The 14,463-nt window shown below is 43.9% G+C and overlaps 1 protein-coding gene across 1 annotated transcript; it reads left to right on the top strand.

Moving 5' to 3' along the window:
- The first annotated feature begins 3,223 nt into the window (after positions 1 to 3,223).
- Positions 3,224 to 6,512, top strand: LOC123074482 (WAT1-related protein At1g09380). The gene is made up of 6 exons (XM_044497318.1): positions 3,224 to 3,505; positions 3,861 to 3,923; positions 5,091 to 5,460; positions 5,556 to 5,714; positions 5,792 to 5,943; positions 6,031 to 6,512. Exons 1-6 carry the CDS (start codon positions 3,330 to 3,332, stop codon positions 6,266 to 6,268), a joined length of 1,158 nt encoding a protein of 385 aa, XP_044353253.1. The 5' UTR covers positions 3,224 to 3,329; the 3' UTR covers positions 6,269 to 6,512.
- Positions 6,513 to 14,463: the final 7,951 nt, after the last annotated feature.

Raw genomic sequence — 14,463 nt, 5'->3', positions numbered from 1 at the left:
AAACAACGATTAAAAGAAGCCTACGTGATCCTAAAAAAATTTGAAGGGGGAGAGGAGTAAGTCAAAATACCTACGTCAAGATTTCTCACCAGACCGACGATGGGGCTGAGGAGTAAAAAGAAGTCCTACTCTCCGATATAACTAGACTCCGAAAATGGTTTTTTCTAGACTCGACAACAGCTAACTACGATCAATCAAGGGGGCTCCTATGGTCAGTCAAGGCTCTGATACAAACCTGTCACGCCCCGGACACAGCCGCTGGTGGTCGTTACTCCTGGCGGGATCTAGACTGGCCCCACAGATCAATACTAGTCTTTTCTGCACACTTTGTCCACACTCGTGCGCACCCGGGAGCAACTTCCCGGTCGGTCACCCATCCTGAAACTACTCCAAGCTGAGCACGCTTAACTTTGAAGTTCTGTCCGAATGGTCTCCCGGAAAAGAAGGAATTCCATATTGATATGAGTAGTTTATCATCCCTAATAAGCCAGGCTATCACAATGTCCCCCTTCGAATTTGGTCGTTGTGGTATCCCTTCCCGCCTAGAGCTTTGGGGGAAGAGGACCAAGGCCAATATAAGTATAGGTTAGTCTCCACCGAAGAGAGGGGATCGGGGGATCGGGTCAAGTTCATCTGCTCTCCCTTGTACCAGTTCATCCTCATCCACCTCGCGAGGCAATCCACCACAAAGCAGGAGTAGGGTCTTACACCGCAAGGTGGCCCAAACCTGGGTAAATTATCATGTTCTCTCTTCTTCCCTCTCGCTCGAGCACAACGGAGTATCGCTGTGAGGAAGTGAGTAGCGAGCTGTAGCTTAGTGGAGTTCTTCGCGCACACCCCAGAGTTCAAACCATTCTTTGGGTCCATGGAGCCCCGATTCCGACAACTAAGTTAATCCCGTATGCAATTCCCTTTGTCCGGCGATATGTTACTTGGCCGAGATTCGATCATTTGTATGTCCATACCTAGTTGAATCTCGTTACCAACAAGTCTCTTTACTCGTTCCGCATTACAAGATCATGTGACCAAACTCATTAGCCACGTGAAGCTTCTTGTGATGTTGTATTACCGAGAGGGCCCAGAGATACCCTCTGTCACACGAAGTGACAAATCCCAGTCTTGATCCACGCAACCCAACAGACACATTCAGAGATACCTATAGATCACCTTTATGATCACTCAGTTATGAAGTGACGTTTGATAGCACACAAGGTATTCCTCCGGTATCCGGGAGTGGCATGATCTCATGCTCTAAGCAACTCATCCTTGACATGAAGAAAGATGTAGTAAATAACTAAACGATCTGATGCTCAGCTTACAGCTGGGTTTGTCCATCACATCATTCTCCTAATGATGTGATCCCGTTATCAAATGACAACTCATGTGTATGGTTAGGAAACATTAACCATTTTTTATCAACGAGCTAGTCTAGTAGAGGCTTACTAGGGACACGGTGTAGTTTATGTATTTACACATGTTATTTAACTTTGCAGTTAATACAATTCTAGCATGAAAAATAAACATTTATCATGATTGGGAAATATGATAATAACTATTTTATTATTGCCTCTAGGCCATATTTCTAACATCACCATCACCAACAATTCTCTCTCCATTCTGATGGTGATGTGTGAGTAGTTAATCCTCACGGCTGAGGGTATGTACTAGTAGCTCTGTGTTCGATCTCTCCCCCTTGTTACTGATGGAATATATGTTGATTATACCATGAGGTTTATCAATATAGTTGGATCTGATGATGTTCATCCCCCTCTATTGTTTTTGTGCTGAATTGAGTATTGCTCTTTGAAGTTTCTTTATGTTGGATTGAATATCTTAGATTTGATATTACATGATGCATGTCTAGTACTTAATTTGCGGATGCCCATAGACACATTGGGGTACTCTATGCATAAGTTGAACAACAGTATCATATAGTGTTGTCATAGTACAATTTTTGGGACTACCCGTGACGATAATAGTGGTGGTTCAATAGATTAAGATTGGAAGACGACTTTGAGGTGGTTTATTGCTAAGCGCACCTGCGCAATTTCATCCTACATTCTTTGACAACATAGAATCTTCGGACTGCCTCTTGAAGTGCTATCTTTATGTAAGAACTCTGCTGGAAGCCTGGAACATGTGATTTTATGTATTGTTTGTGCCCTGTTGCAGCATGCCCATTTTATTCGAGAAAATTGCCAATTGCATGGAGATATTCCATGGAAGAACTCATCTTGGAGTGTTGAATTATGTGCAAAGATCAGACAAGGCTAGCCTTCAGAAGATAGAATGTTATACAATTTTTTATTATGTCTATTTCGCGATGAGTATGATGTAGGGAAAACGTGAACACAAAAGGATTTTGTGATTAGTGGACTGATTCTAATTAATGGTTGACAATTATGTTGCACCACTTATATAGAAACTTTGTAAATTGAGTTGTTCAATTTTTAATCAAATGTCTTTATTTTCTAAATTTTCTTAATATTATTATATATTTTGTTTAGGATGGACGGGCGTGTGGTCTAGTGTAATGGTAACGGGCAAGTAAGCTTACCGCATTTTGTGTTGGATTTTTGCGCGCATAATATAGAACAAAGGACATGAATGCGGTTGTGGCATGCACTTTTTGAAACAGTTTCAGTTCGTCTCGGCATGCCAAGCATCCCACAACTCTGACGAACGATAATGGCCAATTAGAACCACACATGAACTCTGACGCATCATACACGCGCGTATGTATGGACGCGGGCACGGTTGGAGAGCCAAGCAAGGAACCGCCTAAACAAGAATCCGTGCAACACGGAAAAGAACGGACAACAAAATATATCTTCTTTTTTGAGTGAATGAGTGATTTTTTTTAGTGAACAAAATATATCTTCATCTCGGTCGTTAGAGTGCAAAATTTAACAGCAAACCAGCCATGAGTTCACAAATTTAACTGCAGAATCAAGAATGCACCACGCCAGGATCGTACCGACGACCCTCCCCGTCACGTTCAGCTGTCTCCAAGCTTGGCAAGTTGTGTGTCTGCTTGCCTCCATTAACTGTATGCCTTGTATCGCTCAAGCTTTTGCTTCTGGAGTACCCTTTCTGTTATTGCAGCAAGTCATCACCACCTTGGATCTCTCTCTCTCTCTCTCTCTCTCTCTCTCTCTCTCTCTCTTCGCTACCTATATATACACACGAACATTCCATTCCATTCAATCCTTCGTAGCATAATCTTCCTGCAGTCTAGCCAGCTAGCTAGGTAGCTTGTATCAGTATTAGGAATTGTGAGAGAAGAGGAGGCCGATTAAGTTGGGATCGATCTCTAATAATCTGCAGTTATGGGGAAGGAGTGCCTGCCTACCGTCGCCATGGTGCTAGTGCAGCTAGGCTTTGCCGGTATGAACGTGCTGTCCAAGCTGGCCTTGGACACCGGCATGAGCCCCTACGTGCTCATTGCCTACCGTAATCTCATCGCCGGCGTGTTCCTCGCTCCCGGCGCTTACTACTTTGAATGGTGCGTGTATGCATACTTATATGGCTCCACACCTACTCCTTCCGTCTCATAATACAAGAGTGTTTTTGACACGCTCTCTTATATTATGGGACGGAGGGATTAATTCGGTCCAGCTGCTGAGGAGATGATCTATGAATGTGTTTCTCTTGTCACCACCAAGAGCTTGTTTACATGAACTATGTTTCTGTTTTCATTTACCTTCTCACATACAAAGAATTGAGGATGGTTTGTTTTACGATCGATCTTTATCGCAAGTTCGCAACTCGCAATTAGTCTGGATGTATATAAGTTTATTTGAGTCAAGATAGATACTTATAGCAGTCTTAATGAATTCGGCTTACATGGATGGTTGCAGGAGGAGTGGCATGGTGATCACCAAGAAAGTACTAACCCAGATATTCTTTTCCTCTATTTTTGGGTACGTACGACAAACTTATCATTAATTCCAACAGCTAGTCTTCCTTCATCAGTTAGGACATGGCAAATGCCTAACTTGCAGGAATGCTCCTTCAAACAAACAACAGACAGATAGGTAGCCACCTCTGCATCAATCCAGTTAAAACATTAGACACTGAAACGTCCTCGTTTTGCTCTAGTCCTTTTCTTGGTGTCATCAAAGGAGCCCAATTGCTAGGAACCTCCTTTTCTTTTCCTCTCAGGTTTAGCTCCCGATTTGTGCACTACACAGGTGCCTTATACGTCCAGGAATAGGGGACATGCCCTTACTCTCTGCTTTCTGTTGCCGATAATAAAAAAAATACTCCCTCTGTAGTGAAATATAGGAGCGTATATTTTTTCACGGAGAAAGTATTAACCAAAGAGTTTATAGTGCTGCTAGTTCCAGTTAGCAGGCTACCAAATCGTTTTTGAGATGATTTAAGATGTTACAAAGGATCTTTTTAGAAGGAAAGGACCAAGTCCCCGGCTCCATTATACTATATAATAAAACCACATGTTCTTGGTAACAGCAAAGGCTGATGCCTTTCGCGTGCGGAAGTGCAACAAAAACAAAAAAATACAGTTTTCATCTCGCGGCCCAGTGCTGCCAGGAGGAAGATTAAATGTTACAAAGGATCTCTACCTTGCTCCCTTTATTTTTCTCTGATAAACGCATTATTGTTTGCGTAGAGATGTTTTAAGTATCAAGTAACACAACTTATACCACGTTATAATGTTGGCAAACTTTGTGAGATATTTGGGATGTCGCCAACTCTGCCTCATTTCTTCTAGGCTAGCCCAAGCTTTGCCTGGGACAGCCACAAACCGGTGGAAACATGATCGTGGGACAAAATCCGATATTATAGAATCTACTCAAATTACCCTTCCAAAAAAGAAGAATCTACTCAATTATGATGCTTTAGGTCGTTAGATAAAAAAATCAAAATCCAAAAAAGAAAACAAAATATTTAGGGAATTATATTGCGTGCAACATTTGGCAATCTTGAAGTGCAAACCAGACATATGTAACGTAGGTCAGAGTTGACGTGATATAGTTCCATATCCATCATCTTCCGTGACGTACTGGCCTGGCCATGCCTACATTAATTAATTAATTTATTAGGCGTGGTGTGTGTGAGTGATGCAGCGCGACGCTGAACCAGGTGTTGTACTTCGTGGGGCTCAACTCCACAACGCCGACCGTGGCGTGCGCGCTCAGCAACACACTCCCGGCGTTAACCTTCGTCATGGCGGCCGTACTCAAGATGGAGACAGTGAGGCTCGGGACGCCCTCCGGGCAGGCCAAGGTTTTGGGCACCGTCGTGTGCGTCGGCGGTTCCATGATCATGCCCTTCTACAAGGGTCCGCTACTAAAGGTGTGGGCATCCCCGATGCACTGGCGCTACGCCGAGCACGCGACCGACGCGACAACACTTCCCAGCGGCAACGCCGCTATCGTCGGCGACGTCCTCATCATCCTCAGCTGCGTCGCCTGGGCCGTCTGGTTCATCCTCCAGGTACGCACCACCATTTCACCAAGACCAAAGCTTGTTTCCAGCAATCATGCATTGTTGGTGTAGGCGGTTAGTGATTGATAATGGTCGATCTGAAGAGCAAGATGTCGGAGAGGTTCTCGGCGCCCTACACCAGCACGACGATCATGTCATTGATGGCCGGGGTGCAGTGCGCAGGCATCAGCGTGGTCATGGACCGGAGCGTGTCGGCGTGGAAGCTTGGGTTTGACATCAGGCTATATGCCGCGCTCTACGTCGTAAGCTCATCCATCCATCGTGTCGTGAGGACCTGATTGATCCAACCATGTTTTCCTGATTAGGTTGAATTATGCAGGGGGTGGTTGGCTCCGGGATCGCGTTCGCGGTCATGTCGTGGTGCATCCAGTCCCGCGGCCCGCTGTTCGTATCCATGTTCAGCCCGCTGATGCTCGTGGTCGTGGCCGTGGTCGGCTGGGCCATCCTCGAGGAGAAGATACACGTCGGAAGGTACCACTGCGTGCAAACCACACACAGACACAGCTCGCGCGACCCCAGTTAACTTTTGGCTGCTGTGGTCGTTTGATGTCCTTGCAGTGCCATCGGTTCTTCCCTCATCGTCGCTGGGTTGTATATGGTGCTTTGGGGCAAGGGGAGGGAGATGACCGGGCCGTCTGACCTCCGCGATGATGGCGATGGCACGGCTCCAGAGACCATGATTGTCCTGGAGCTCAACTGCAAGGACGCAAGGAACAGGAACGCCGCCGTCTTGCCGGCGTTCCGTACTACCAGTCCCAAGCACCAACTTGAGACGACCCCAAACGGCACTGACTGATAGAAGCTGGTGGCCACACAAGCGCAAGGCTTATGGATTGCGCATCATACATATGTCATCGTCAGTTGCACATGCAAGTGCAGTTGTGCTACAGCTCACCAAAACGGGCCGTACACACGCAACAAAAGAGAGAAAAGTTAGAGCATCCCCTATAATGGAAGTTTGAAATGTACTATTATCTATTATCCCATTTTCTGGTAATTTTTAAGAGACGCTTCTACTTTGGTACAAGCCCCTAAACACATCAACATAGAAGATCTCTCCATACGGTTTCATAATCTCTACTCGTAATGAAGCAGTTGCTAGTCTCCGTTCCAAAAAAATTTCGCCCCACCTCTCACCTTCGTCTGATTTTATTTCGTCTGCTTATTTTCATTTCCCCTCCCAACAACATCTTCTTGCGTTGGTTTTTTCATCCTCCCAACAAAAAAAATTTCTTAACTTTTTAAAATTTCCCTAACCACACACGTTAAAAAAGGGCAGGATACCAAACAATAAAATCTAATTTCATGGCAATCAATTTCAAATCTTAACTTTCCTAACGCATTGATCCCTGCCTTTCTTAACAATCAATATTTCTACTCCTGTAATCTTCTCTTACTCCTCAGGGAGTACCTAAGTTGTTTAGTTCGTTCCTTACCCCATGCTAGATCAATCGACACTCCTTTCGTCTCCCGATTTTCTCTCTTTCACTTTCCTCGTATATCACGCTACGAAGAAAAAAAATCCACACGCCATCTCTCCTTCCGGAGTAAGGCATATCTCTCTTGAAAAAAAAATAGAAAGGCAATCAGATTTAGGAGAGGGCAATGTTGCCTCCCGCGAGACATCGCATCATCTTCTTCATGTCTCCCGCTGGACTGCCAGGCTCCACCTCACGCGGCCGCCTCCCCCACGCTCGCCTCCCCACGCCGCAGGCGCCGGCCCTTCTCTACTCCACCGCCACCACACGCATGTCGAGGCACTGATTGCCAGGGCCGACACCGCACCATCACCGATGGACGGGACGACCTTGAGCGACGACCGATGCCTACACCCCAATCCTCGCTGGCACCCTGTGTCGAACGACGGCACCGGTGCACCGACAACCGACTTTGCACATATGCCTTATTGTGGACCTTGACCGATGCCACCCGGGCAACAACACGACGCCGCTGCAGTATTGTAATGCAAACCCGCCTCCCCTTCTCTGTTCTGAGTCATCATTAATCATTCCAGTGGTCGGATCAGAGGTGGCCGATGCCAGAGGATTGGGCTAGCCGGTGGCGTTGTATCTAGCAGCTTGTGGAGTTGGCAATGTTGCTGCTGAAACCTTGATTGTTTTGTGGTTTCATCATGGGACAATTGGACTTTAGATGAACACAGACACATCTTTGTTTCCGGGATGTTGCCATCTTGTTATATGCAAAATTAACTATTGTACTTTGTAAAACTGAAATTTGTGCAACGGTTGTTGACTAATTTTTTTGATTAAATGCTTTCTTTGTTCTTTCTCACCTTTGAACACTAATTTGTGCAACTTTGATTCCGTCCAATTATTTCAGTTGATTCATCCTGGATTATTTTCTTATTGTCATACGAAGTACAGAATATCGAAGTTCTACATTTGCTGCCAGCATTTTACAATTTAGCTTCAGTTATTTATTGTGTGCATTTTTTGCTGGAGAAATTTCAAATCGTGGTTTCTTCTGTTTTAGATATTACGAGCTAATATTTGTCGAGATATTTACAAAACTTTGGAAATCCCGTTATGTACCTACTCTACCTTTGTCCTCCCACTGTCCATGTGTTGTGTCTGCTCAAGAGAAGGACTCGGATCGGAGTCCATGTGATGTGTCCGTCCAGGCGAAGAAGTGCTCGAGCACACAGCCGAGGGATGTCTGACACAAACTTTGCATGAACCATCCTCCTTTGGCATAAAAAGGTGTCGAGCTTCACTATCGAAACTTAGATTCAATGCAAGCTCACGTGCTCGAAATTGCCATGCCAAAAGCCTCCAATCTCACTATCTCTACCAACTTCACTGGAACGTTGCCGACTACGCTGGAACATTGTCAAGGTAAATTCATGCGGCCCCAACCCCTCCTCTCAATTATTTGCACTTTACGGACAGGATATCCAAGGTAAATTCATGATTTTAGTGTACCTTCATACCTTCTTATTTAAAATACAAAAGGTTTGTGTCTTGATGTGTTGATAGATGCGGAAATAGTTCGTGATATAGACTTTGAAATTTTGTTTCTTTGATATCTGAGATTTGCATTTCCTAGGTAAGCACTATGCAAAATCGTAACTAGATCACAGTTCTTGATGGTTATCTATTTTTCTTGGATCTTTAGAAGAATGTTAACCTGAGAAAATTAGACAGATCGGTTGTACGTAACTTTGCAAATTTACTATGGCGGTCCCGTTTCTAAGTTTAATATAGAAGGGATCATACGCCATGTGAAAAGTCATGTTAATAGGAAGCAGAGTCGCATGCAAGTGCATGTATAAGTTCACTCTTATTTTTATTAGAGATAATTTGCATAGTGCTTACCATAATTGTGTCAGCTGCACAAAATACTAACTGTGGCCTTGTTAAAGTGATGGTCTGCATGACCACTTCTATGCTAGAAAGCACTAAGCTGCACTTGAAGTAATATCTTGAGAAGGAGAAAGGTTATATTCTGCAAAGGGTGTTTAAAATGTTGGTTTGTTGGAAAAATGGACTGCGGAATATACATTGTGTACCTACTTGGCAAAGTGAGTAGATGTAGTTTTGTGAGTACTGAATAAGGTTATTGCAGGGAAATATTAATGTAAGGGTGATAGCTCAAGGTTGAACGAGTACAACATCAATGCAGTATTCAACCAACATGCCATCAAAGCTATCTTGGTGGCTGCAATTTTTTGATGATTGATTCTAAATTGGCAAGGTGGTTTGTAGAATGCCATGGCTCCTCCTGCAACAGAATGAGCCACCTTTAAGTGTGGCTCCTTAATTCACCTATTTCAGATCTTACCCTAATGTTATCAATGATCTTGTTCATTTTATGTTTACTGTTACAGAATATGGTGCACTATTGTTTATCAGTTTTGATCAATCTACAAAATAAAGCAAAATATGTAGTGTCAGGCACAAGGTAGCATGTGCAGTCAGATTTATCAAGGTATGATCATTCAACCGCTCCGTTATGCAAAGAAAATATATGTACTTAGAAATAGAAGAGTACTAAAACATTTATATTCTAAGGTGAACCAATTTGCTAACTGAACCAGAGATGCTAAGCACCTGTTTGATGGCAGCTCATTTACCCTGATTCTAAATATATGTTTGAATCATTGCGTAGGGCTGGTGTAAGAACAATTTTATTGTCCAACTTTAAAACCCATCTCCGGACACTTTTAGTGGCCCTAAAATGTGATCACTGGTTTAATGTAGTTGTTGTATCTGCTGAGGTGGGTACCCATTCATACAGTAGTTGCCCTTAGCTAAGCATGTTAGCCCAACCTTCACCATTGTATCTATTGTCCTTTGTATGCAAGTTCTAGCTTCGGTTTTCCTATTAATATACGACATTAAACTCTGTTCTCTGCTTTCTCTGCTAACATGTTGCAGCAGAAAACTCAAACCAACAATATTCTTGGAACGTTATGGGAGAGGCAGTGGAGATATAGAGAGAGGCTAGGATGTGGTGCAAGTTGATACGTATCCAACGTATCTATAATTTTTTTATTATTCCATGCTATTATATTAGGGTTTTTTTACATCTGTACCCTTGGTTCCTTAGCTCTACTCATTCATCCCCACGCTCTTAACTTTTGCTTTGACAGTTAACTCTGACGAGTGGGGCCGCGTTGGGCGGTGTAGCTGTTCGACCATTGGGTCGTGGTTTCGTTGGTCCGTCCCTTGCATTAAACGCCTGCGCGCGCCGCCAAGACAGAAGCCTGCTATGCATGCACCCAACAAGCCTGCCTGCATGCATCGCTGCGCGCCGCCACGATGCGCAGCCTGCATGCGCTGATGCGTGCCGCCACGATGCACTGACCGAGCCGCTTTCGTGCATGCCAGCCGCCACGGATGCGGCGACGGTCGCTGCCGCTGGTTCCTCTCTTCTCGCACGCTTGTCTCCTCGATTTAGAGCATCGTTTTTACGATCAGTTGCAGCCTTTTCGATCCACTCGCATCTGCACCCATTTTGCTGCGACAAATAAATTGAACAAATATGTTGTGGCTGCATGCACTAGCTAGGTGGCTACATATTTGTGGCTTGTGTAAAAAAAGAAGGGTTCGTTGTGGCTGCATGCACTAGCTAGTTACTAACAAAGCGAGATCTCTAAGAAAACAATCAACAAACATGTAGATAGGGCCAACAAGCCCATAGCACGGTCACATAGTTGAAACTAGGAAGAACTTCATAATAGAATAGATAGAAAACTTAATAATAGAACTTGATAAAAGGGCCAGCAAGCCCATAGCATCTCCAACATAGTTCAATTACAACTTAACATAACATAGACTCAGAAAAAAGAAAAATAGATAGAGGTTTAGAACCCTAGACGCCGCCTTCTCCACCTCGCTCCTCCTCCGGGCGCCCTTCACTACTCCTCCAGGGCGTTGTCGATGGGGTACGGAAGAGTGTGCATGCGCGACGCGGTGGGGAAGATGTTGGTGTACTCCGTGAACATGTTGTGGGTGGTGAAAGTGATGAACTCGCAGCCACACCAAAACACCCGACCGAGGAGGTAGAAGGCGTCGAATGTGTTGGTGAAGTGGGCAAGGAGAGCAACCACCAAACCGTTTTGGATGACCTCGTCGACACGGAACATCCTTGGAGATCCCCGCGGGAGGTGGTGGTAGCCGGACGCGAGGAAGAACTCGGTGAAGTTCCTTGCGGTCCTCCACCTTGATATCGCCCACACACGTAGTGTGCGCTCAACGTACACACCAGGAGGGTAGAGCCTCTCCAGCACGGTGGGTGGGAAGTGGTAGGTTGGTCCGGTGTACTTCATGGCTGAGGATGTGCTATAAGGAGAAGTGGTCGAAGAGCAAGAAGGGCAGATGGCAGAGAGGATGGGAGATGAATGAGGGATGGCAGAGAGAGAGGGTGGCTTAAATAGCCGTAGTGCTACGTGTTATTTGGCTGTGGCAATAACGGGGTCAAATGTGAAGTAGCCCGTTTTCAAACCCACCGCAGCATCGAGAGTGTACACGCGTGGGAAATGGTGGTTTGAAAAAGAAGAAGAAAAAGAAGCTAAATGCAGGCGTGGGAATCCGTGGTCATATATATTATATGAACAAAAAGAGACAATTTTTGAATAGTTTGTGGCCATTTTGCATGATAAAAATAAATTTGGCCCTTAAAAATTTGGTCATTTTGCATTTGTATAGAACAAAAAGAACTAAATTTTGCTACGCAATGTCAATTGATTTCAAACGATGCAAAAATACAGAGCCGTCACGTTCACAAAAAACAGAGCGAACGATGCAAAAAAAACGACGCAATTCGACAGTCCAACCAGAGCTTGGTTTCCTTTTGGGCCCAATAACAATGTTTTTTTTCGCGGAGTCAGTGGTGGGCGAGCAGCCGAGCACAACCAATAGGATCACCTCTTGCGGATCGCCCCACGATCCAACGATGCGGAGCCGTCCTTGTGATCCAACGACGCGGAGCCTGCATGCAGCTAGCCCACCTATTTCCTTCTAGAAGACCAAATCTGAGGGTTGTCGCTTGGCGCGAGGGTATGATCAGATGGCTGACGTTGGGAGCTAGGGTTAGGCGAAACCCCGCAGGGTTTAGAGGGGTTTTGAGCTGGTCAACGGGGTTTCGAAGGCTTTGACTGAGCATAACTAACGAGGAAGAATACTAAACTTGGTCTATGGTCATTTTCATGAAAAAACCCTAGCTGGCACGATCGAGGTCAAATGAGCACCATTAATTTAAAAAAAACAAAAAAATATAAATCCTGCGCACAATGTTGTCTTATGTGACATGTTACCAACCAAAAATCATAAACTTTGTTTATGGTCATTTTCATGAGAAAACCTTCACAAATATGAGCTATCATGTACATGATTTCATAGAGTTCGAGGAGAGGAGGTAGGGTTAGCTTCTGTTTTTGCAAAATTAAAAAAAATCAAAAAAAATCACCAAAGCTTTATTTCAAAGTGAATAAGAAGGATCTGAAGTTAGTTTTCCATTTTTATATTTTAGACGTGTTTTTATATTAAAGCATATGTTTTCAAAAGAAAATGTAAAAATGTGAAGATTAATTCAAAAAATAGTGAGACTTCGGATCTACACTATGGAAAGTGAATATGTGTTAATAAAAAAATATTTGGCTCATTTAGAGTAGGTCCAAAAAACGTGATTACAAATGGGCTGTTTACCCTAGCCTGGGAGCTCATTTGGAGCACATTATCAAATTCAAATTTATTTGACCTCCTCTAAATCACATCAAATTTTGCACACATGATCTTCTACACAAACATAGATAGTTTGCCAAGGTTTTACTTGTTTTTGCATTTTCTTGAATTTATACTGCCCAGGTTTGCCAAAGTTTACATGATCTCATTTGGAGCATGCATTTGATTTCCTACACAACATGTGTGATCATTGCAGCACCTAAAATCATAGTTCACAACATCGAAACATAACTAACCATAGATTCAGGACAGACAAATATACCACACGCAAATTTAAGGATAGACAAATATAGATAGCAACCAGATTACTAGCATCAACATAGCCAGCCATAACCAAATTCATGACAACTAAATTCAGTTCAACAAACCATAACCAACGAGATTCAGTTCAACAAACCAAAAGTAACCCAACAGATAAACTTAAAGATTCAGTTGACAACATCACATAGTCGATAACATCACGCCGGAGTCAGGGCCTTCGCAAGGGCGTCATGCTGCCCCCTGATCATGTAGTCCTCCCCGCGAATCGCTACATCCTCCGTATGAGACATAAGGTGATCGAAGCGGCCATCCCTTGGCTTTGGCTTGGTGGTGCAGTAGGGGCAGTGCCACTTCTTGGTCTTGCGGTTGTAGAAGGTAGCAACTCCCTTGGCCTTGATCTTCACCACCTCCTTGGCTGTGAAGGATGCGACATTGCCCTTGTACACTTCTTCTCCAGGATCATACTGCACAGATGAATGAGATACATTAATACATTATAGATTCATGGATACACTATGTAAAAGGAACTAAATGAACAATCTAAATTTCAAGTAGGCTTACCTCATATTCTTCATCATCTCTTTCCTCTCGATAATACGGGTCGTACAGGGCCAGCTTCCTCTTTGTACCACCCCAACCATCATCCTCCTGAACATACAATTACATCTATCACTAGTAAATACGAAAGCCAATTGAAAATTTAGATATGCACACATGACACATTGATCATAGGACTAATAAACATGACACATTGATCATTGTTTTGCATTTTCCATTGTCATGCACACAAATTGAACAACAGAGCTAATATAACTACATATTGTGGACAAATTTATATACCAATGAATCAAGGGTTACTTTTGGTTATGACATTCAAATTTATATTGCGATTCATACGGTAGGATTGTGATTCTAAACATAACTAACTTCTTAATCAATGGATTCCATTTGGGCATATGACATTCAAAACCCCAATCTGAGTAGCATTCAAACACAAATCTAATAGGGACCCAATCTAAGGCAATGAATCTGAGTAGCATTAAAAACCCCAATCTATGAGCACTAAAAACAAATCTAATAAGCATGCATCGGTTCACAACATCTAGCATTTTTGCAACGAATTTATCCAAATCTAAAAACAAATCTAAAACCCCCAATCATTGCAGCACCTAAAATCATAGTTCACAACATCTAGCATTTTTGCAACGAATTTATCCAACAAACCCTAGTCCAAAAACCCCCATCCCCCCAACAAATACAAAAAACCTGGCCCATCCATCAAACCAACTATTCTAACCATCTGAACTTCCGTATGAATCACAATCCAACCAATGCGACTAGGGAGCAACCAACTCTACAAGCTAAGCAAGTGCAAGTACATGCTGCTCCACGGCAGGCGGCGCATCGGGGGTATCGGGATGGACTGCGCCGCTCAACGCCGTCACCTTCTGCAGCAATGAGGCGGAGCCCGCCACATCCGCAGCGGTTGCGAGTTTCCACGCACCGCCATGGACGCCGCCGACAT

The sequence above is a fragment of the Triticum aestivum genome, chromosome 3D (genome assembly GCF_018294505.1).
Source record: "Triticum aestivum cultivar Chinese Spring chromosome 3D, IWGSC CS RefSeq v2.1, whole genome shotgun sequence".
Taxonomy (NCBI): domain Eukaryota; kingdom Viridiplantae; phylum Streptophyta; class Magnoliopsida; order Poales; family Poaceae; genus Triticum; species Triticum aestivum.
This window is presented reverse-complemented; position numbering and strand designations above follow the sequence as displayed.